The 25390-nt window shown below is 35.3% G+C and overlaps 1 protein-coding gene across 1 annotated transcript in view; it reads right to left on the bottom strand.

Moving 5' to 3' along the window:
• The window catches only part of LOC123241583 (ABI family member 3 binding protein), a 287167-nt gene that overhangs the window by 130832 nt on the left and 130945 nt on the right, over positions 1-25390 (bottom strand). The window contains exons 5-9 of the mRNA XM_044669199.1: positions 17439-17620; positions 14858-14913; positions 7729-7777; positions 5635-5706; positions 4757-4849 (exon numbers count right to left, since the gene is read on the bottom strand). Of these exons, the coding sequence (XP_044525134.1) occupies positions 4757-4849; positions 5635-5706; positions 7729-7777; positions 14858-14913; positions 17439-17620 (452 nt within the window). The remainder of the gene's footprint in view (positions 1-4756; positions 4850-5634; positions 5707-7728; positions 7778-14857; positions 14914-17438; positions 17621-25390) is intronic.

Below are 25390 nucleotides of genomic sequence, written 5' to 3'. Positions count from 1 at the left end.
CATCCAATATCTGGAATAATTCATTTTGAACACACAATGGAAACAGAAAGTGTTTAGATACAACCCATATAAGACATTCAGGCCACAACCACATGAACTACCTCCTTCAATAACTAGTCTGTGTGATTTGCCTTTCTCTACTAAGTAATGATTTAGAGCATTTTTTAAATATGGCTATGTATAAATTTGATTTCTTTAACCAAACTCTGTTCATATTCTTTGACCTTTTATCAATTGGGGAATAGCTCCTATTCTTGTACATTTGACAGTTATCTATATATTTAAGATATGAGACCTCTATCTGAGAAACTGTCTATAATTTTCCCCAATATCCTGCTTTCTTCCTAGTCTTGGTTACATTAGTTTTATTTGTACAAACCTTTTTAATGTAAGGTAATCAAAATTATCCATTTTACTTCTTACAATACTCTCTATCTCTTGCTTATTAATACATTCTTCTGTCTATAAATGATAGGTAATATATTCCATTCTCTTCTAATTTGCTTATGACACCTCCCTTTATGTCTAGTTCATGTATCCATTTTGAACTTATCTTGGTAAATGGTGTAAGATATTAGTCTATACCTAGTTTCTGCCCAATTACTTTCTAGTTTTCCCAACAATTTTTATCAAAAAGTGAAATCTAATCCCAAAGATTTGGATCTTTACTTTTGTCAAACACAAGATTACTATAGTCTTTTATTACTGTTTGGCGTGATTTGTGAATGTCATTATTTAACTCCCTTTTGATTCCTTCAAGACTTCAAGGCTCTGTAATCTTGGGATGGGTACTCCTACCTTTCATCAGTGCAAATGTTTCTGTAACTAAAGAAATTCAGATCATAGGAATGATAGCTGAGAGGGGCCTGAGCAATAATCTAGATAAATTCCTTCACTTAATAAATGGGGATACTGAGATTCATACATTAATCGACTTGCCTAAGGTCACACAGTAAGTCTAATGAGATAATATTTGTAAACCCACAAATGCTACAAAAATAGTGGTTGTCAATGATTTATGGTGATGATGATTACGTAGGGACTGAGATTCAAACTCAGGTCTCCTGATTTTAATCTCTACTTTTTTTCCATCATGTGATGCTAGACACACTTCTGGTGTTGAGTCTGTCTGCATTTAGTTAGGCTTCTCCTTAGACAACAGATACATAGTCTGTCACTGGGCTGCCTAAGGCCCAGTTTGAGAAGACCAGGCAGAGTCAAAACTCTATTAGTAGATCTTTAAAGGACACTGGACTACCTATATACCAAGAAAAAGCGACAGAATTGCTGTATATCGACTCTGTTCTCTTTAAGAGCCAGATGGTTATCAAAGTGAGCAATTACAACTTACCACTTTAGCATTCCAATTCAGAAACAGATTTTATGGCAGGCATAGTTTTAAATTGTGGTCTTTTTTTTTTCCCAGCACCCAAGGCTATTAATTAAATAAAAGGTGTATTTTTTAGGGGAGTGATTTTTTCTGTATCCATGGTAAATATTGTCAATGGGTAGATAAGATTGACTAAGACTTCAGAAAAACAAGCATGAATATCATATGGAAGAAAATAATTTGGTAGGAAAAGGCTTTTATTTTTAAATGTGAAAGTAGAGTTTTACAAACTAAGACCAAGTCATGTCCAAGACCAATCACAGTCTTTTCTTGGATTTTTATGGGAATTCGTCGGAAAGTATGAATTCAAACAGAACTTCAGCTATCATCTCCAGACAAACCACAGTTTCCACTTTACCCTTTCAAACTTGTATCTAAAAAGTTTATCTATTCTCTTTCCAGGAATGTATATCTCTGCAAGCCAGATCCTATTAAACAGTTCTTTAGTTTGGTTAAGTACCCTTTGTTGACTTTTTCAGCCACTAGGGTGCAATTTAGAACAATGAACCAGTGACTTTTTTATACTTAGTTGTTGCTATTTGGTCATTTCAGTTATGTCCTACTTTTTGTGACTCCCTTTGGGGTTTTCTTGGCAAGGATCCTAGAATTATCTGCCATTTCCTTTTTCAGTTAATTTTGCAGATGAGGAGGCTAAGGCAAACAGGGTTAAGTCACTTGCCCAGGATCACGCAGCTAGGAAGTGTCTGAGGCCGAATTTGAACCAGGAAGATGAATCTTCCTGACTTCAGACAGAGCACTCTATTCACTGTGCCACGTAGCTGCTCCAAGGAAGGGGATATAAATTTCCATTCTTTAAGTGCTAACACATAGTATAAAATCTAAAAATAAATTAATATTTAAACAACAACAAACTTTGCAGGCTACAATATTATGCTTCAATCCTCATGCTCTGCAAGCATAAAATTTCTTTCTCATGGTGAGAAAGACTAAACTTATGATTTTATTGGTATCAGGATCTCTCCAAGGGGGAAATTCCCAATGATGACACAGATAAGCATTTGCTCTGCAATTTATTGTGTTAGAGAGTGGCTTAGAACACTGAGAATTTGCTTACGACTTGTCCAGTGTCACATAACCAGTATGTCAGAAATAGGACTTGAGCCCAGGTCTTCTTGGCTCTTAGGCCAATTCTCTAACCACTGAGCCATGTTGTCTCTCTTAATCTTTCTCATGCCTACTCCAAATCCTTTCTAATGTAATTTAAATCTAATTCTTCCTCTTGTCAGTGCTGGTGGTCTTACAATGGGCATTCTTTATTGGTTAACTTAATGGCTATTAAACCTTCTTTTCACTTCCCACAGACTGAATAATATTAATTCCCTGGGATTTTTCTCCCTTTGGGTTTAGGGAAGCCATTAGCCAGTAATTTTGCTTCATCTCCCTCTCTCTTTTTTCTCCCCATTATCACAACATAGAAATTAGGCTGTGTAGTATGATGAGATGTTGGAAGTGGCACTGAAGGACTCCTGTCACTTCTTATTTGTATGTGTGACTCTGGGCAGACACTCAACTTTTCCAGGCTTCAGGTTCTTCATATATAAAATAAAAACTCTAAATCTATGCATGATTTTAGGGCCCTAGTTTACTCCACCAATGTATGAAGCCCACTTGAGACATAGGTGCACAGCTGGCATCAGAATGCAGCCTTTAAACACCAGGAAATTCCTTGCCCTCTGTTGTTCTCTAGTATTTTTGTCAACACATTCACTTCTCTATATTTTGGCAAGTCAAGCCCTGGATTTGGCAGACCCTTTGAATGTCCCTTGGAGATGTGTGTGCAATGTGAACTCTCTTGTTTATTTTTTCCAATATTCACACCACGTGTGTTCTGGAGCAAAAGCTGTTACATTCCTTGATATCTTATGATAAGCTCCACAGGAAGAGTTATGTTTGAGGGATTCTCCCCTCCTTAGAAATTTTCTTCTTAGTTTCCCCTGGAAATAGAACAAACAACTTTCAATACCCATTAATCTTTGTACACAACAAATGAAAATATATAGGCAGGTGTGGCATAATGGAAAGAATACTAGATTTAGAATCAGAAGTCTGGAGTTGGAGTACTGACTTTATCACTTATTAGCTCTGTGACCTGAGGCAAATCAGTACAAGACTTCAGTTTCCTTTGTATAACATGGGGAAGCAGGCACAACAATAGCAATAATTATAGCAAATAAATAATCAATGGCATTTATTTAGTGCTTTAAAATTTGCAGAGTTCTTGGCATATTTTACCTCATTTGACTCTGATGATCTTCTGAGGTAGGTACAATTATTATCCCATTTTACAGGTGAAAATAAAGTAGACAGAGGTTCAATGACTTGCCCAGGATCACAGAACTAGTAAGTGTTTAAGGCAGGTTTTGAACTGAGGTTTTTCTGACTCCAAGTTCCGAACTCTATCCATTGCACTATGGAGCTGCCATGGTATAGTAGATAGAGAGCTGGTCTTGGAACTAGGAGGAAATGAGTTCAAGTATCGCTTCAGCCACATATTGACTATTGGACCCTGGGCAATTAAAAAATTCCTAAAAGCTCTAGGAAATTCTCTGAAAGCTATAAGGTTTAGAAGAGCTGACCTGAATTGGTAGAGAGAGCATCCCCTCCAGGAGTGCCTGATGGCAATTAAATCCCAAGTACAGTCTCTCTTCTCTATCCTAAAAATGTGTTTGGGAGGCCTGGAGGAAGGAGATGATTTGTATTTTTTCTCACTCTGCATAACTTACCTATTCATTACAGGAGAGAATTCAAACTTGGTGTATCATATCATAATGAGGATTCATGTTTTCCCAAATTGAAGAACTCGAAAAGGTTAAGTAAAGTCTCAGGTAGCATCGACAACATTGAAAATGGAGAAATAAGATGATTTCTTCAGAATTAAGGGGCATCTATGACTTATAGTTCAAAGTTAGCCCAATTTGACAGTGAGTATATAAATCAGGGCAGAAACCACTGAATAACAATAAACTTTATTCCAAATATATATGTGTATATTAAATAGTAGTTAAAATAAACAGATGCTCTTATTGAGACATCTGAAACTGGTAACATGCTTTCAGGAATTTTTAATTAGAAACAGGACATTAGTTTAACTATATTAATTTCTTCCTCATGCTCTGACAAACTTTAATCTATATTCAAAATCCTTCAAAAGATTAAGTATTTTAATTCAGGAGGAAAAAGGAGGATCAGAACTCTGGTTACTTTTTACTTCTTTGGCAGGTCCATTGTCTCTGCTACTCCTCAGAAGAATTAATGGTATCCAGCTTAAGGTAACTTGGCATCCCCAGAATATTCAATGTTCATACTTAGAAACCAGATAAACCAAATGTGCAACTTCCATCTTACCCAGTGGTGTCTTGACTGTTTCGGAAATATCCAACATGACAGGTGGAGGATCTTTCAGAACTGTTTCATTCAGACCAGGAATGATTAGGTGGACTGCATAAGAATTTAAATGAGGATGTTGAAAAGAAAGCGGAGTATATTATTAGATTAAGTATAAAGTAACAGAGGCTAGAATGTTCATTTTAAAACTAAGATCACAAATAAATGAAGTATAGTGATGCCTTTCTTTTGTTCCAAATAGTTCCCTTTTTTAGGATCTAGTTGCTTTAAATTCATTCATTCATTTGCCCTTTGAATTGCATTGACTTTTAAAACCAGCTCATTAGCAAACCACATATAAAATCTTAATTCTATTCCATTTGAAAATCATTTATTAAACATCTTTTTCATTAGACCATGGTTATTCTCAAGATATTGGCTATTATCAGATATAAATATTGTTTATACACATCCTTATTTCAAAGATGTTCAGATTGTTTCAGATATATATTCTCATTTTGTGGTGAGGCAGATAAAAGAATTGGTATCATCTCTCTTACTGTACATGGCATGAGGCCATGTAATGTTAGACACCACACAGCAAGTCCATGGTAGAGGTCAGATCTCTTGACTTTTATCCCTCAGTGGACTATACCACACCTTGGGCAGAAGCCCAGGACTTTCTGGTTCAGTTAATAAAACATTCTTATGAAAGTGAATAAAACAAGAATCATCTCTTGTCAAGAAGCTCTGACTGCAGTTTACCGCTCCCCATGATGGATTCAGCTAACAAAAGTAAACAACTGCCTCAGTAGTCGTACTGATATAAATATGATAAATATAAATAGATATAATACAAATAGATATAAAATTTAGACAAAAATAGACATAAAATTCACCTAGTATTGTTCCTCCTACAGAAGGCCTGTCCGGAGATTTTGATGCTGCTCGATGTGTGACGTTCTGAATTACTGGGGAAACATAATCAGTACAACAGCAGTGAAAAAGAGTGAAGAGAGAAGTTGAGAGAAGCCACATAGGCATATTTAGTTGTGACCTGACATTACCAGTCATGAGAAGGGAAAGTGGTAGAAATGGCTGTTAAAATTGGTCTTAAAGAGGCAGAAAGGCAGATATAGCCTTTGATATTATATTTGAGCTGTTTTTATAAAGCAATCCTCTACTTCTATGATTGTCCTCTCTCCCCATGTCATGTCAAACCAAAGCACATCAGTCTTAAAATATTAACTTAAGAAATTAATAATTGTGGATATAATATGACGCAACAGAGAACAGAACAGATTCTTCCTTTAATTTCTCTTTTTCATAAGTTTATGGATCAGATGTCAGATTTTCCCCAGGTGAGAAGAACATTCAGCTTCTTCTAGAATCAGAACAAGAGGGAAGGAAGAGGAAAGGGGGCTCCAAGGTTGGTGGTGATGCAGAGAATAAGCTTTTGGTGAGCAGCAAGTAGGAGAATGGAAGCAGTAACCCCAAAGATAGTCTAAGTGTAGGAATGGTAGGCAAAGGGGAAGCTTGTCCTCTAGAGAGTCCCATTTATGACTGAGCAAGTTAAGAGGAAGATAGGAAGATAGAGCCCCTGAAGAAGGATGCTTTGGTGATTGGATTTTAGGGGTGTAGGAGTTCTACTGATTGTGTTTCTGAGTCAGTAACCCTGAGGGTAAGTCCTGGGGAGAGACTGGGATCATGCTATGTGATATAGACCAGTGGAGTACTAGAAAGCACTGTAACAAATTTGAAGCAGGGGACAGTAGAAATGTTCATTGTCCTGGGCGGGAGTGGGTCCTTCTAGACATTAATATCCTATGCCAAAATTCCCAGGTATCTTCCCTTGAGTAGTTTTTAGGAACAATGAATAATCTTTTTTTTTAAATTACATCAAATTCAAAAATTAAATCAGAAAGTTAGGTACTGAAGGTATTGAAAAGCACCGTTATGATTAAAGTTATCTCAAAAGACTGATTTAGGGATAAGAATATCAATTTACTGCTATGTTCATTTATTAGCTAGACCAGCATCATAAAATTTAAAGAGATATAGGTCTCCATGGTTGTCTCCAAGAAGCTGGATCAGGAAGTTTAATAGTTTTAAGAGCTCATTATTCAGCTCCTACCTTGAACATCCCAAGACATTTTTAATTGGTGGATAGCTAATTAAGAGGTAACCTATCAAACCATCCACCCTTCCCCATTTCCACAGGTGGACAGGTCAGATACTCAGGAAAATAACCCTTGTTCCCTTCACTTAGTAATTAATCCTATTAAAAAAAGAAGATGTTCCTTTGGATTCCTAAGGACAAAGAAAATGCTAAAAAACAGTAGACTGGATAGAATCTCTGACGTAGACCCCAGACACAGAAATGCACAATAATTCTCCATAATACAGAGGAATTGATTTAGGGCTTTTCTATAGTAAAGCCCTGTCTGATATGAGAATCAGTACATCATCTGAAAAATAAATTCTCACAGTACTTGCATTTAAAACTTTCTCTGGTTTCCAAAAAATAAAAATTATGACTTTGATATTATTTAATACAAATAGATAAAATGTAAATAATATTCCCAAGAATGTTGCAATATCAATAAATAAAATCATCCCTAATTCTAATAAGCACTGTTATGATTAAAGTTATCTCTATAAGGTATATCTACATAAGATATAGCTCTATATATATCTATAAGAGTAGGAAATAAAGAGAGGGAGTGCTTTGTCTCCTTTTTACATATTAGAGACATTGAGGCATTTGAAACATTACTCAACCAAGATCAAATAGCACCTTGGTAAAGGAGTTTAAATGAGAGTTCTAATTTTTATCTACGAAATCATGCTGTTTCATTTGGAGTTTTATTAGCAATGCAGATTCTAAAAACAGGAAAAATATGATTAACTTCTAATCATTTCAGTTTTTTAAAATAGTGAGGTTGTAAAAAATTTTTGAACACTTATTTACTGCAGGAAGTCATAGAAATTACCTTGTCTGATAACTGTAATGGGTATTATCTTCTTTGGGATGTATGCTGGCTGAAAAGAGAGGAAAATAATGTCAACCTTTAGGTCTAGAGATTATTATTTCATGGAAGAAAAGTAACAAAAACTTTATTCAGCATTTTATTGCTGGGGTTGTTTTTTTGAAGATTCTCAAATAATGGGAACTTAACTCCCATGGCAAACTCTTCTCCTTGTTCAGTCTTTGTTAGCTAAAACTTTTGTGCCTACATAGACTCTCTTTTTGTTTGGTTCATATAATTTTCTCAAAATAAAAACGTCCAAATTAGTGACAGAAACAATTCATTTTGATGACCTGTTTATTTGGAAAGTGGCCTCCTTGGTCTCTGCTGGTATAGTTTTCAAGAACCACACCTTAGTCAGTCAACAAGCATTTTTTTTATGTGTGTACTATATGCCAGGCATTGTGCTAAGCATGGAATTTCAAAACCACCCGCCTAAATGACTTTGTCTATTGTCGGAGTCAAGACTGTCCTATAGAGAACATAGTCACCTAAATGGAATGGACTTCAGAGATACTAGGAGAGCCATGAAGTCCAGAAATATCTTCTCTATTATGGTACAGAATAGCCTGAAATTTTACCATTAGAGGTACCGACTTTGTTTTTTTTGTTGTGTTTTGTTTGTTTGTTTGTTTTAAACCCTTAACTTCTGTGTATTGGCTCCTTGGTGGAAGAGTGGTAAGGATAGGCAATGGGGGTCAAGTGACTTGCCCAGGGTCCCACAGCTGGGAAGTGTCTGAGGTCAGATTTGAACCCAGGACCTCCCATCTCTAGGCCTGGCTCTCAATCCACTGAGCTACCCAGCTGCCCCGGAGGTACCGACTTTGGCATTACTTTCTCAGAGTTGTTTTTTAAAAATGCATAGTCAAATTTATTACTAAAAATTCTCAAGAAATAAGTGTGTGTGTGTGTACATGCATATGCACATACATAATATTTTTTAGATAACTCTTTATGTAAATGATTACACTAACCATTAATATTTCAAATTATTTTGGATAGCAATGTTCATAAATTATACTAAAAACAACCTTGCCTTCTTAACCAGAGTACAGTACAGTCTGTGGAACATAGTCCAATGTTTTCTTTCATCTTCTTTTTAAATTCTTACCTTCCATCTTAGAATTGACCTAAGGCAGAAGAGCAGTAAGGGCTAAGTAATTGGAGCTAAATGACTTGACAGGGTCACACAGTTAGGAAGTGTCTGAGGATAGATTTGAACCCAAGTCCTCCCAACTCCAGCCCTGGTGCTCTATTCACCATGCTATCTCGCTGCCTCACAATGCAGTCTCTTCTTAATGACAGCATCACCCTGATGAAGTGGTATTATACTCTGCTATATGGATAGATGTATATATTATATTATATAAGGATAAATGATTTGATTGTTACTACGCTACTATATGCTATAAATTCTTCCAGCCCAAGTCTACCCCTTCCCCCAAAGCAAAATAAAGGGTACAGGACAGTCCTGATTACCAATAACAATAGCCAGTAGCATTTATAAAGAGCTTTAAGATTTGTAAAGTGTTTATATATAGTTGATCCCACAACAACCCTGGGAGATAGGTTTTATTGTATTTTTATCCTCACTTTACCAAAAACCTGAGGCAAATAGAGAATATGTGACTTGCCCAGGATCATGTAAGTATTTGAGGTAAGTATTTTAGGTGGAATTTGAACTCAGGCTTTCCAAACTCTAAGTCCAGTACACACCAACTTACTTAGTTGTTTTCACTGTCTTTCTGTCTGGACACAAAAATTGCCAACTTTAGAGTTTTATCTAACATTCTAATATGCAATGAAGGTTGTACCCCCATGCAACATGCATAAGAATGGATCTTTGGTGTGCCCTAGAGATCCCCTGGAAACTTCCAGAGACTTCAGGGACACATGTGGCTCAATGCTAAAAGTTCTTGGTGTTTGGGACCTTATTGGCCACCAAGTAGGAAGAGCCATTTATTCAGTGGACCTTTAAGAAGTGACCCAATGCTCATTGCTCTTCTCTTCCTGTCTGCCAATTTTGCCAGGGCTATCTGAGCCTTTCCCTAGAAGGGTAGAGGGTATTGGTGTCCTATCACCAGCCTGGCCCCATAGAGGCTAGTAGAACCTGGCAGATAAAGCACATGTCCTGCCTTAGTGAAGTTGAGAATATGGTTGCTGCTTCTACTTAATATTTCTTTGCCTAATCATAAGAGTGGAAACAATGATCCTAAGATGGACATTTTAGCTCAGGAGGTTACCTTGTGAATTTAAGAGATCTGGAGATACCAGTTCCTCAGTAGGTATGAGAGATACTCTTTCTATATCTACTATAGGGATTTTTAGAGAAAATGACAACCATCATCAGAACATAAACCCAAACCATCCTGGCTTGTGAGAAGACTTAAGACTTGGAGGGAATTGTTTGAACCAAAAGGAAGTGGAACAATGCCTTTTTAGTAGTCCCACAAAATACTTCATGTTTTGATGTTTAATTTAAGACTCAACCTTTCAGGAAAGTATAACAGTAGGTAAGTTTCTATTGAAATCATTTTATTAATACTTATAAAGGTCACATTTGTATGTTGGACATTTTCTTCTGTGAAGAGGAAATAAACAGCTATCCTATACCTGAATTACATTGTACCTTTAATAGCTTTCTACTACTTGCTTTGGAGAGATCTTGGACATCAATAATATCTTAAGCTTTAAGTAAATTTCTCTGAGGCTTCAGGATTGGGTGGATGAGCCAGGGGTGGGTGGGAGAGTGGAAGGTAGTAAATAGTAAAGAAAAAAATATATTGACTTCTAGTTGGCCATTTTCCATCGATAGTAAACCTATATGCCTGTACCAAATCCAGAGCTAAGAGGGGCCCCTTTAGCTCTGGACTTGTGCATATACAATTTTTGTTCTGGGAGACTAAACATTTTGGGCTTCCTGACCCCAACAGCAACTTTATTTTTTCATATGAAATAGCAAATCTGGGAATTGGCATTACTGATTTATGCTGATTTTTATTAATCTTCTATCAAAACCATTTCTCAAAGCATCTTGTATAATTCTAGGGGGAAAAATCTTAACATCTCAACTCTGTTAATCATTTTTGTTAACAAACAAATAATCTATTAGAGATTTTACGATTATCTCTCCAAAGCCCTAGGATGGAGGTACATTTGAAGGTTGGTTAAAAGTTGCTCATAAAATTATTCCACTATCTTGAAAGAAAAACCAAATGTGCACAAAAGAAGAACATTGATATACTACATTCTGGTTTTAATTCATTCTAGAAAATTCTACCTATTTTCATCTAAACTAACTAATGAAACATACCAATTCAAGCCTAGCTAAAACCAAAACTGACATGCTTCTTGTGAAAGTTTTCAAATTTCTAGTTGATATGGAAAACCAGATCCAACTGTTAGTTATTTTATCTTTGGCTTGGAATTTTTTTAAACCTTCTATCTAAAACATGGATATACTTAGAATGAAGGAATAAAGAATTTTGTGTGTGTGTGTGCACAATTTCAAGGTGTGGATAAGACAGAAAAAGAAAAGGGGGTATTTCTTATGCTGGCATTGCTTTTCTGATTATTATTAAAATAAAAAATTTGGCAGCACTTTTTTCCCCTTTTGCCAATAATAGATGTTGTTCCCTTAGAAGATGGGTGGATCTGGATGATAATAAAGAAAAGGTCAAAAGAGATGTCATATCCCAAGGGAAGACTGATTTCAAGAGGAGTTGTTTTCCATAAACATTAAAATTGTATTTTAAAATACTAATTGAAAAACATGCAATTTAAAAAAAAACAAATAAGTTTATCTAGCCACTGAATTAAAAAGTATCTTTTAAAATGTGGAATTCTAAAAACAGAGGTGATGATTTCAAAATAGGCAATCTTTTTTTGATTAAGCTAAAAATAGAGACCATCATTTTGTGCATTTTAACCAAATATTCAAATACCAATGATCAATTATCTTCCTAAGAATTTGTCAGCATTATGAAAGACTCTTCATTGAAGAGATGGAAAAAAAAACCAGCCCAAATGCTGTGGTAAGTAGCCACAAAGAAGTCTTGGTCATCTTCCTATATGCCCCAAGTTATAGATGCTTTATTATTTAGCATGTAGGAATAACTGACTGGATAAAAGTTTTATTTCTATTTCATACTAATTCTATATGAGCCATTGACAAAGTTATCAGCATATACCATGTAAATATGATAAAGTGAATCAGGTTGAAAAACTAAGTCTTTTCAAACATTTTTACTTTAATAGAATAACAATTTATTTTAAGAAGTAGTTAATTTTGTTCTTCAATTCAAATCTTTCATTTTTGCCACTCTTTGGAAAGTGTTCAGAGGGGAAAATATTTACATGTTTGTAAACACGAAATGAAAATATTATACAAAGCTTCCATTCTGGTTAAAATTTGATTGTATATCTGGAACTTATTTCAAAACCCCTAAAACAATGTTCTCTTAGGCAGGCCCTCTTTTTGGCAACTCAGTAGTGCAATGGATAGAGCATTAGAATTGAGCTTAAAATTGGGAAGAATCATCTTCCTGAGATCAAATCTTACTTCAGACATTTATTAGTAGCTATATGACCTGTTTGTCTCAGTTTCCTAATCTGCAAAATGAGCTGCAGAAAAAAAAATGGTAAGCCATTCCAGTATCTTTGCCAAGAAAAACCCAAATAGGGTTGCAAAGAGTTCAGACATGACTGAACTGACTGAACAGCAAGAATAGGTTCTCATTAAGATGATATTTAAGCTTTTGATGTCAGTGTCATTTCTTTTTATTTGTCTGGAATGAGTCATTATATCAAATCAATGAAAAGGACAGAAGATATGGCCACGTAAGATGACAGAGGCTATCCCAGACTCATCCTTTCCAATTTTCCTCAAATCCCAGAGCTGTGCAGATGTCAGTACAAGAAACACTTTCCTTCTTTCCAGATGGTAGCCCTGAACCAAGTCTAATTGAAAAGCCTTAAAATATCCTTTTGAATGGAGTTGCATTACTCTTTGGAAATAAACAAGCAATTCATGCTACAACTCCAGGACTGCTGGCTAAAGTCAAGAGAGGACCCCACCTTGCAGCTTGAAATGATAAAACTTTTGGATCTGTATCAGAGATACAGGAAGTTACTTCCTATTGCACCCTGCTACCCCTCCCCCATCACAGTTATTTATGAGGAGAAAAGGAAATAAAAGTCCCTAAGAGTGAGACCCAATCTCCCCAATCCTGTTGAGTAACCCCCGTCAACTGGATTATCTTGCCAAAATTAACACAATTTATTTGGAACAAGTGACTGAAAAGGGAGAAAGAGTCATTGCTCGATAGAAGACATAATAAAACCAAACATGAAGAAGATACACATTTGGGGAAATGGTGCTAGTTCCTAAGAAACTACCCCCTTAAAATAAGAATCAGAATGGTCTCAGAAAGTGAAATAAGGACAAATGGACATCTGGGCTTAAAATTTCATTATAAAATTTTCTTCTTTTAGATTTGATTCTTCCATAGAGGGTTCCATGTATGTGTTTGCCTATTTGTACTTGTAGATGTCTACGTCTATATCTATATATCTATACGCACCAATATATCCACCAATATGCACCCATATGTGTGTGGATATTCTTTTGTACTTATCATCCTAAGACTGGGATCTCCAAGAATCAGTGATGTAGAGATGAAAATGACCTCAGAAGCTCCATTTCATAGATGAAGAGATCAAGACCCAGGGAGGTTCAGCAATTTGCTCATAATGCCATAGGGAGTGAGCATCCCAGGTAGGTCTGGATGTCAGGTTCTTTATTTCTCATGCCCTCAATAAAAGCTTTCTTCTAAATTCATTCTTGCCACTCTTCTCCAAGTTGCTTGAAGTCCAAGGTTACGTGAACAACAAATCGTTAACACAGATATATAAGCTTATTGTCATCAAGTCTACACCTTTTCATCACCCATGACTATGTCGGAAGACAACTGAGCTATACAGATCAACATCTATCTTCTGGGTATTCAACCCTGACCAGAGTCAACAGCAAAAACAGTAGCTGCTTGAGGGTCTTCATTATATCTCCTAATACGACTACACTACCTGCTGACTGATGGCTAAAAATCCCTAATATAAGAGAAAACATTTTATTACAAAAAATAGACATATTCAAAACACTTTCAATTTGGGGAAGGCAAGACAATTCACACTAAAATATAAAATATTTGTTTCTTCCTTGAGAGAAGGACTTGGTGGGAGGCAGGGTAGAAACAATGAAGATGTTCAGCACTGAGTAGTTTTTAAATTTTATTTTGTTTTCTCATAGGGAACAAGTGACAGGGAGGAAAGTTGGATTGTAGCAACACAGCTATAAAAAGTCTATTATAGGGACAGCTAGGTGGCTCAGTGGATAGAGATCCAGGCCTGGATCTGACCATAGACACTTCCTCACTGGGTGGTCCTGGACAAGTCACTTAATCCCAATTGCCTAACCCTTACTGCTCTTTTTGCCTTAGTGTGGATTCTAAGACAGAAGGTAGGAATTTAAAAAACTCTCTTATAATCTGAGGCCCCTCTAGCCCCAAGACATACCTTTCACTGCTACTCATTTAGTTATTTTTTTAAATAATATTTTGTTTTTCCCAAATTACATGCAAAAACAAATTTTAACTTCCATTAAAAAAATTTGTGTTCCAGATTCTCTCACTTCCCTCCCTCTACTCCTTACTCCCTGAGATGTTAAGCAATTTAATGTAGGTTTTAGATGTGCAATCACGTACAACTTATTTCCATATTTACTGTTACTCATTTAGGAAGCATCAGGTGAGCAATTAAAGAAAAAACCCACAACAAAAACAAATGTAGTCTATCCTCGTGACAGCATATAGAATCATGGGTTTATAGAATGTTGGAGCTGATAAGGATATTAGGAATTATCTAATCAAAGTGAAATTCATAATGCCAATTAATCAAAAGCTTTCATGATCCTCAGGACTGACTGCTATAATCATCTCTCTTCTTAGTATGCTTCAGTGAGAAAGTGAATTGATACATAAAGCTTTAAAAGTAACCCCTTGCTTGCTAACTTTGAAAAAATAAATTTGTTACTTACCACCGTATATGTCTGGTCATAGGTACTTTGAATTTTCCCATTTCCTTTAATTTTAGCTGATGTAATGGGGGGAAAAAAGAAACATTTTTATTTCACCGAGGACAAAATGAAATGATCAGTTGTCAAGACAACCCCCATCTCTCTTCAATTTCTTTTCATCCCTTTTAAGGAGCAAAATTATTACCTGTGGTCTAATTATCACATTTTTGCTTTTTACCTGTAATATATATTTATAATATGAAATCTGAGGACATATATGGAATTTTACTTCTTTTATGTCTGTCAGCTTATGGACACAGAAATGTTTTCTACAATTCCATTCCATGTCCGCTTTCCCCCATTATCAATGAATAGAGTCAAAAGCATTTGTACTGTTTTGTTCGACTATGTATAAACCTTGTGCAAACTATGTATTTTTTATGAAGGTTTTACTTCTTTATTGAAAAATACTTTTCCATACATGAAAAACTGGATGTTTCAAATAAAACCAATTCCCAATAAAATAAAAATACTGTCAGAAAAGTTTTTTTAGAAGAGAAGAGCTAAATTTAATTAAATTAAAGATTAACAAGGTCTAGGCCACATAAAAGAAAACTGTTAGTTTTGACCATTGAATTAATGACAGTTCACATTTTATTAATATTCAAATCACCAGTTCTACATTATCCCTGGAAATAGTATCTAGCGAACCAAACAGGTTTATAAGAGGGCATATCTCCCATGTCAATGGGCTAACTCTCCTAAAAGGTGACTATTAAAACCATTTGCATTCTTTCTGTCTCGTAATGATGACAGAAGGTGATTTCCATCATACTCCAATGCCCTATTTATTAGCTTCAAGTTGCTAGGTAAAAACTTGGAGAGTCATATTTCTTTCTGCTCTTTGTCAAAAGCCTTAGAGAGAAAAAAAAAGTTTATTCTTATACATTGGAAATTTACTGTTTCTCATGTTTACTTTAAAATGAAATATAAAAAGGAAAGAATTTCCATTAAGCACATTTATTGTCTTTATGTAATCATGGTAATGAAAAATAAGAAACTGAACTAGATGATGTTCATGAGTCCCATCTTTCTAATGGAAAAGGCAGAAAACATTTTGGAAAATTGCATTAGTATCCTTATTTACATATATATATATATATATATATATATATATATATATATACTTATATAACCAGGCTATAGTTTAATTAATTATATCTACCCATATAAAGGATGTCATCAGAAATATATGCCTGGAAAAAAAGATGAACTAGTCAGAGAGTAAGAATAAGGACAATTGATGAAGAGTAATGCAGCCTATTAGTATCTAGAGAAATTGAAGAAAGTCCCCAACCACAATGGATAAACTTATCTGTATAATTTATGGGGGAACCTGAACAAGAGTTTCAAAGGATGGACAGTTGATAAATGTATATGTATTGGAAGCAAAGCCCACAACAATAAAATCATGGGTCCATTAAAGTTTCAATTTATGTACTTGGGTAATTTCCCGAAGTGTTTCCTTTTGCCAGGAATCTCTTGTTAAACAGCCTATGAGTTATGTGATAATGTCTGAAATGCTATAAAACACAAAGACTTCGGTATCATTCCATTTGCTTTATGAAATTTATAATCACCCTTGTTACGAAATAAGAAACATTAAACATTTGATTATATGCAATCAAATGAAAATAGTTCTAACATTTTTAGTTCTAATTTTTTTGGGTCTCCCTCAACAGAATATTAATTATGTAAGATGTTCCATATAAAAATCAATTCATAAACAGCATGTCAAAATTTTTTAAAGTGTCAGGTGTATTGAAAGAATATAATTCTATGAGGAAAAAATGGTTCCATAGATCTGTATTACCATCTATATCTAAGGTGACAATAATAGGAATTCCAAACATGATTTGGTAGTGTGGACATCTACGTGAGTGTGTACAGTGTGCTCTTCATTGGTCTTGCAATTAGAAATGTTACAGCTAACACCAATCACTTCATCAGATCTATGCTATACCACCTTTGCCCCCTCCCATACCTCATCTATGCATGTACATAGGACAGAGTAGATAATTGGCTTTCAATCTTTGATTATCCATCTTTGGTAGCAACCAATATTTTAAACCTTATACATATTCTTATTATAATTATAATATGATTCATTCAGTTCCAATTTGTTGAAATATTAGAATTTCTGGAACATTTTGATAACAGAAGGCAGAATAATTGCTATTGAATAATTGAGATAGAGACTATCGAGAGAATCTGAGATAAATTGTCAGCATATATAACTAGTCTGCCATTATTTCATCCCAAATTCATTTCATTATTTCTATAGTAAAACTAACACCATGTCTTTATTTTGCCAAATACATATAACTTGAGAAAAGCTTAAGTTTTGTTTCATTGTTTTAAAAACATTTATATAGATTGGATGTGCCCTTACCTCAAAAGGAAATAAATTTCATAAAATATACTGAAATACTCTTTAAATGACCTTGAATTTTTAAACCCATGCTATTTCATACAAGAAATAAAATAATCAAAATTTCCTGAAGAAGAATTTCTCAAAATATAAATAGTGCCAAGAACTTACTTCCTACAATAGTCTTGTGATTAAAAATCCTGCTCCAGAGTCCATCTTCTAAATTATCTTTCACTCCAAATTCATAAATGGTATTTGGCTTCAGATTCTCAACTACTGTTTCAGTGGCTGGGCAGATTTGGAAAATCCATTTTTTTTCTTTATCTTTTTCCCGATAGCGAACTGTATATAATCTGTTGAATAATAACAGTAATAATATTATGTTTTTCTGCCACATGGTTGGCACCCAATGTCCGTCCTGCCTTTATAATACAAGTCAAGTAAAAGCATTGGTTTTGTTTGCAAAGAACACTAAGCTGAAGGAGTAGTTTACATGTGTAACCTGGGACTTGTCAAGTCTATTTGTGGAGAATGATTACTTTTTGCTCCATGGGTGATGATGGGTGGAGTTGGCAAGAACTTGGGAGGAGAGAGATATTACTTCTGGCTTCAAGCTTCAAAAGAGCACACAAGGTTCCAGGCTCTCTCCAACACATGGGACATCAAGTAATCATCATCCACCCATGAAGAAAATCTTATGCAAATGTTCTTGAACACCCCAGGTCACATATGATGTACCACAGATTCAGAATCCAAAAAGATTTTGACAAGTTAGGAATATATATTGTATCTAAGAAGATGACATTTAATAGGAAAAATGTAAAGTCCTTGAGTTCCTGAATTCCACAGGTTTTTATTAAGTTCCTGCTCTGAATCAGATACTGCGCTAGACACTAGAGATATAAAGACCAAAAAAAAAAAATGACTCACTTCCAAGAATTTACATTCTATTGGGGGAAATGAAATGTACACACAAAAAATTAATATAAAGTAAGAACAAAACTAGATTTAAAGGAACTTCAATAATTAGCAAATGGAAGAGGGCAATCAGGATAGGGTTCCTGTTGGAGGTGGTATTAAAACTGAGCTCTGAAAGAAGATAGAGATCTTATGAGGTGGAAGGGAAGCATAGAAATTGCATTGTAGGCATGAGAGGCTGAATATAAAATCAGGGAGAAAGGAAATGGAATGTTCAATATGGGAAAGAACAAGTAGGATAGTTTATGTCCTCTATTGCTTTTTTTCAAACTCTCCAACACAATCACTCAATAATCTCTCCCTTTTGAAGTTTATTCTATCCATATTTATCAGATCTCTCCTCCCTTCCCTCCAAGGCATTAGTAGTTTTTCAGTCCAGTCTGATTCTTTGTGATCCCATTTGAGATTTTCTTGACAAAGATAGTGGAATGGTTTGCCACTGCCTTCTTTGGCTTATTTTATACATGAAGAAATGAAGCAACAAGGGTTAAGTGACTTGCTCAGGATCACACAGCTAGTAAGTGTCTGAGGCCAGATTAGAATTCAGGAACATAAATCTTGACTCCAGGCCTAGCACTCTGTGCATTATGGCACCACCTAGCTGCCCCTAGAATTTAGTGCCTGGATCTAAGTTTTCAGTCTCAATTCCTGGGCTCATTCATACAAGGGAACTTTAATGTATATGTTGATGTTCCTTCATGTAACTCAACCTTCCAGTTTCTCAGCTGACAATTTCCATGACCTACTCCTCTGTTCCACTTCAGCTATACCCCAGGGATGGTCATTTCCTTGATCTTGCCATCACCCACACTTATTCTACTTCCATTTTCCATTAATTTGAAATTCATTTATCTGATCATAATTGTTATAATTCCATATTTCCCTCTGATTTGCTTTTTCTAAATTTATTCTTCATCTTTATTGTGATCTCATGGGCTCTTGAACAGAGCTGAAAGAAGTCATTTGTAAGTATGAGAGGAGAGTAGGGATTTGGTTCCTGACCCTACCTGAACTCAGTTGATATAGTCAAAATATAATCATAATGGATGAAGAATTGTTAATGTGTTAATAAGATATTAACACCTAGTGATATCATTAGAAAAATCCGTACTTCGGAAGAGCAAAAAAACCCTTGAAAGAGATTCAAATAGCTAAGCCTATGGTTATTGGTTGCTATAGTGAATAAAAGACTCAGACTAGGTGTGCCAATCTGCATTTACCACAGATTGACTCCACCAGCATTCCCTCTCAACTAATCTTTCCATATCTACTGGTTCCTTCCCTTCTACCTACAAACATGCCCAACTGTCCCCCATCCTTAGAAGCAAAACAAGCCAAAAAACAAACCTCTCACTAGATCCTATCATCCTTGTCACTTATCAGCCTGCATATCTCCTCACCTCTTCAGATTTTATTTTGTTGTTCAGATATGTCCAACTCTTTGCGAGCCTATGGTTCATACCTGTGAGGTTTTCTTGGCAAAGACCCTGGAGTGATTTGCCATTTCCTTCTCCAGTAGATTAAGGTAAACAGAGGTTAAGTAATTTCCTCAGGGTCACACAGCTAGTAAGTTTCTGATAGTAGATTTGAATTCAGCTCTTTCTGACTCTAGGTCTGGCACTCTATCCATTGTGCCACCTAGTTGCTTCCTCCTATTCAGCTAAATCCCTTGAAAAAGTCTTCTCTACTAGATGTCTCCATTTCCCCTCCCCTCTTTCTCTTTCTCTTCTAAATAATTTGCAATTTGGCTTCCAGCCTTGTTACTTAACTGAAAATGTTCCCTCTAAATTACCAATGATATCTTAATTGTCAAATATAATGGTCTCTTCTCACTTCTCATTCCTCTTCCAAGTGATTAGGTCAGGGGCTACTCTCAAACTCAGGGAACTCAAACTCAGTAAATTTTATCTTAGGGAATTGTTTAGAGAATTAAGTATTTAAGCGACATGCCCAAGATCACACAGAAAAAGTTTTGTCTGAGTTAGCATTTGAAAAAAGGTCTTCCAGGTTCTGATTTTCTTTCTTTTTTTTTTCTGATTCAAACTCTCAAGCCACTACACTACTACCACAATCTGTGGTGAAAGTAATTGACTTACACATATTAAATTACATTGAGTAAAAGAAACTCACTTCAGAGATCTTTAGTTTTAATAAAAAAATAAAAGTTTTATTGAAAAGGAAAAATATAAAGGGAAAAACATGGGAGAATCAATAGTGACATAAATTTTAATCAAGAAAACACATAATTACTTTTCAATTGGGATAGCTTGGGAAGGTTTGTTTCTGCACCTGTCTATACTAAGTCCTAATTTGTATAGTTCCTCATTCACAAACTATAAAAAATAATAACTATAAGTTAAGAATGTTCACTCTTCAGCTTAAACTACAAGGAGAAACTAAAAACTGAAAGTTGCAGCTCTTGTCCAGAATGATGCAAATAGTAACAGAAACATTTACAACCAGGGAAGAAAATGAGCTCCATTTTCAGTTTCCAAGCCAATAGAAAAAAAATTGTACTTCTGTCAGTGGAAACTTGTTAGAGGAGATGCTAAAGAAATTATTCCTTTGATATGGAAAATTTGAGGTAAGACATTTTTTAAAAATAGTCATACAGTAAACACTTTTCATTTGTATAGGTTAAATTAGTTTGCATGAACCTACTATGGTGAAATATTTATTTTTCTTAAAGCATATGCCAGAAACTGGAGTTTATGAGATAACAACTACAAAATTCAGTGTTCCAGGAATCTGCCAAAGACATTCAGGTTTGTATAGTTTTGGAAGATTATATTCCTGAAGGAGAGATTCAGCTAGACTCAAATTTCAATACCCAAGATATAATAATCTCCCCTTGTGCTACTATTTGCTCATATAAATCTACTGTGTTGGGCTAAATTCTAAAAAGCAGCTGCAGGCACATCTGAGGGCAGAAGCTGGCCCACAAACAATAGATTTTCCAAAGTCTGCTTCTAATTATATTCATTTGTGATTTTAGTAGGTTTATTTGTTTGATATAATATCTATAGCATTTCTAAAGCATTTTAATATAAATGATTCTTTTCTCAGACCAATACAAAGGCCCAAACCATGGAGGAAAGGCTCACTTGAATATCTGTACCAACTGGGGAGAAGGGAACAATTAATGGACTTCCCAAATCAGGGGTCGGCAACCTTTTTGGCCATGAGAGCTATAAATGCCACATTTTTTAAAATGTAATTTCGTGAGAGCCATACAGTGCTCACAGTGTGCGCTCCTGTAACAGTGTGTGCTCCTATAACAGCGCCTGAAAAAAAAATTGACTTTATGGCTCCTGCAGAAAGAGCCATATCTAGCCCTCAAAAGAGCCAGATATGGCTAGAGAGCCATATGTTGCTGACCCCTGCCCCAAATGATTCAAGAACCTTGGTTTCAGTCATTACTTTCTAATTTTCCCCTCCACACCCCCAAAAATTATTTTTGGGATATTTTCTCTACTTTCCATCTGCAGCCCTGCTTGGTTTGAACTCTAAGGAATATAATGCCTCATCCAGTATAAGCTGATCACTTGAAATTTCATTATTTAGTCATTAACTCAACTTCTGATACTTAACACCTTCTCAACTCCTTCAGCCTTCTTTCCCCTCTGATTGGAGGACTGGAGAGTAGAACACTAAATTCCTCCCAAAGCTATCCTGTAAAGAGGGATGGATCTGAACTTTCCAGCAAACTCTCCACTTTCCTTTGGCAACTTTATTTGGTTTGCACTCCAACGAACATGAAGCTCCCATGTCAAATATCTTTGGTGTCCCATCCCCTTTCTAGCTTCATTCTATGTGTTATCTTCCCCCATTAGATTGTAAATTTGAGGGACAGAAACTGTCTTTTTTTTATTTATATTCTGTGCACCTAGCACCTGACATATAGTAGACACTTGATAAATGTTTATTGAATTAAACTATTGAATTGAATTTTAATAAATGGAATAATTGATTTGATTTTTAGCCTTTGCATTCTGGTAACCATCCTCTGCTAGAAATATTAATAAAGGGTACAATAGCTTATGGATCCTACAGTCTAAGAGAGAGCTAAAACATTGAAGACTACAACCTAGTAGGAGGGATAAAACACATAGGAACATGAATTTAAATCTGTCTGGGATCCTAGAGGAGGTCATCATTCAACAATTACATTTTGTAGATGAAGAAACTGAGGTCTGGCTCATGATTACGTGGTAAATAGCTGAGTCAGGATTCAAAACCAGGTCTTCTTCATTCCAAATCTGTTATTCTATCTGCCAAATCATGGTATATCTTTTCTACAGAACTGACTCATTCACAAATAACTATAACACAGGTTAGAAAAATGCAAGAAAAAATATAGATATACAGGACTCAAGGAGGGAAAGATCATGCCACACATTCCAGAAATAACAGGAGTAAAGAGAGTGTTGGATTTGATGTCAAGAGGTCTAGATTTGAATCATAGCCCTGACCCTTGTTAACTGTGGTATATAGTGAAGGAAAATCACTCAACCTCTCAAAGCTTCCATTTCCTCATTTGTAAAATGGGATAATAATACTTGTACCACAAAATCAAAGAGGGTAGTTATAAGGAAAATTTGATAAACCTGAAAATGCTATATAGGCTGTTCCAAAAGTCTTTAACAGATTAAAAGGACACTAAGATTTAGAGGATTTTTGGAACACCTTGCATATATATAAATGTATATATATATATCTTAAAATTTTCAGTGACTCCATATAATTACTTCCATTATATTCATAAGGATGTAAAGAAACAAAATGATTGGCTAACATGCCCAATGTAATGATCATTGATTTAATCATAAGTAAGTTCCTTATTAGATAGTCTCTGAAGAATTCGCATGTCGCTGGAGATATACTCCTACTAGGTAAATTTATTATACAGTTGTTCTATACTACATCAGGTCAGATTACAAGTTTAACTCAAAGCTATCTACTCTTGATCCCATTCAAAAGCCAGTGTTTCCCTGTGCTATTCAACTTTTGGAAGCATATTTCAATCGACCAATATTTATTCATGAGAAATCCTTCATAGGAAAGATGTTGGTGAGCAGCCAAGTAGCTCAGTGGATAGAGAGCCAAGCCTGGGGATGGGAAGTTCTGGGTTCAAATATGACCTCAGACACTTCCTAGCTTGTTTGGGAAAGTCATTCAACAGCAATTACCTAGCCCTTACCACTCTTTTCTGCCTTGGAACCGATAAGTGGTATCAATTCTTAGACAGAAGGTAAGGGTTTAAAAAAAAAAAAGAAAAAGGCTTTAGGAGATCATAAAAGAAGATGGTTTGGGAAGTCAAGAAGAGGATAAAATCCTATGAAGGCCATGCAAATTATCCTGGGGAGAAAGAGAGGAGTGTCTGGCCAGTGAAAAGAAGTAACGTTTGAGATTGATTGACTAAGACAGTAGAGCTGAATAAATCAATGGGCAATTTCAGTCAGTAAACATTTAATGAGCACCTACTATGTATCAGGCACTGGGCTAAGTGTTGGCAATACAAAGAAAGGCAAAACCATCAGGTCACATCTTGTACCAATTCTATCCAGATTGAGAACATTTCAGAATTCTAAGTTCTTTCTGGTTTTAACTGTTGGGAGAAATTGAAAAACTGAAATGGAACCTAAAATAACACAAGTATTTGTTTTCACAGGATTGGCATTCAGGCTCAAACCATTCTGACCTATAATTACCAGAAGAACGTGTGTTCTTTCAAGGGCATTCAAGCTTGCTTAGTGATGGGTGAAACCAGGGATGCTTCAGATTCTGTCAAAGGTCTGAGATATATTTTATCAGACAAATTTGGGTTTGGCAAGACTGTCAGCTTCTTTTGCCAAACACTTCACTCTTCAGAACCATGGATACTTTCAAGGAAATTTAATCTTTTTTTTTCTGGTTTATCTTCATAATAAAAATGCATTTATGAGAGATTATTGATATTTGAGAATGAGGACAAATGTTTTCCAGAGGCCTTTTTTTAATAGTCAAAGACAAATATTGTCAAAAGAAATCAAATTCTAATTTCATAAGTTAAAACCCCAGCTCTGAATTTATATCTAATAGAGTAGTTTTGGGGTAAAGTTATTTGGATAAAGTTTTGGAATGTTTATCTAGATTCACATGTCTGAGTCGTTATATGTTTCAAAGCATTTTGTTACCTATTTAGATTTTAGAAGTTGGGAATTTAAGCAAAGTTGAACAAAAAAGTGACAGTTTTCCATATTCAGGTCTGTTCATATAAATGGTGGTTCAAAATCCAGACACTACTCTCTCTTTTTGCATATTTTTATATCTCTAATACCTAGCACTGTGCTTTACACAAGGGAGGCATTTCATTACTGTCTGTTGTTGATAAAGATAATCTTTTCTAAAGTAAATGTAGCCACTCTCTATATTTTTTAAAGAGGATGTCCCATATTCAACTCATACTCGGCATGACCAAAGTAGTATTCATTATATTTTCCCCCAAACGAACCCCTTTTTCAAACTTCCATATTTCTATTGAGGGTTATTCCTCCTTCCAGTCACACAGATTCACATCCTCAGAATCAATTTCCATTTTGCATTCTCTTTCATCCACCAAATCCAATCAGTTGCCAAGTCTTGTCAATTCTTGTCACAAAGTCTCATCCCTTCCCTTCTTTCCAATCACAGTCAACCAAATTCAGTCTCTCATCATCTCTTCCCTAATCAGTTATGATGGACTCTTAATCAATGAAGTCGAACAAATAGAAATGGGGGACTACTAAAAAATTCATAACAATCCCTGTGGGCATCAGATGGACTTAGAAAATTACATCAATACTAGTTGTGTTTTATTGCACTTTTATTTATTTTGTTAAATATTTCTCAACTATATTTTAATCTGGTTTAGGCCAAAGTCTGAAGGATTATGGGCTTCATGTAGACAACATGTTTGAGACCTCTAAGTGGGCTCTTTGCCATGTTTTTTGCTAAAACTATATTCCCAAGTCCAAATTTGAGCATACTACTCTTTTGCTCAATAAACTTCAGAAGCTCCCTTTTCTATCTAAGATCAAATAATAATTTCTCTGGCATTCAAAGCCATTTGCAATATGGTTCCAACTCATTTTCTCAGACTTATTATAAATTCCCTTCATTCACTT

Source organism: Gracilinanus agilis, chromosome 3 (genome assembly GCF_016433145.1).
Source record: "Gracilinanus agilis isolate LMUSP501 chromosome 3, AgileGrace, whole genome shotgun sequence".
Classification (NCBI taxonomy): Eukaryota; Metazoa; Chordata; class Mammalia; order Didelphimorphia; family Didelphidae; genus Gracilinanus; species Gracilinanus agilis.
This window is presented reverse-complemented; position numbering and strand designations above follow the sequence as displayed.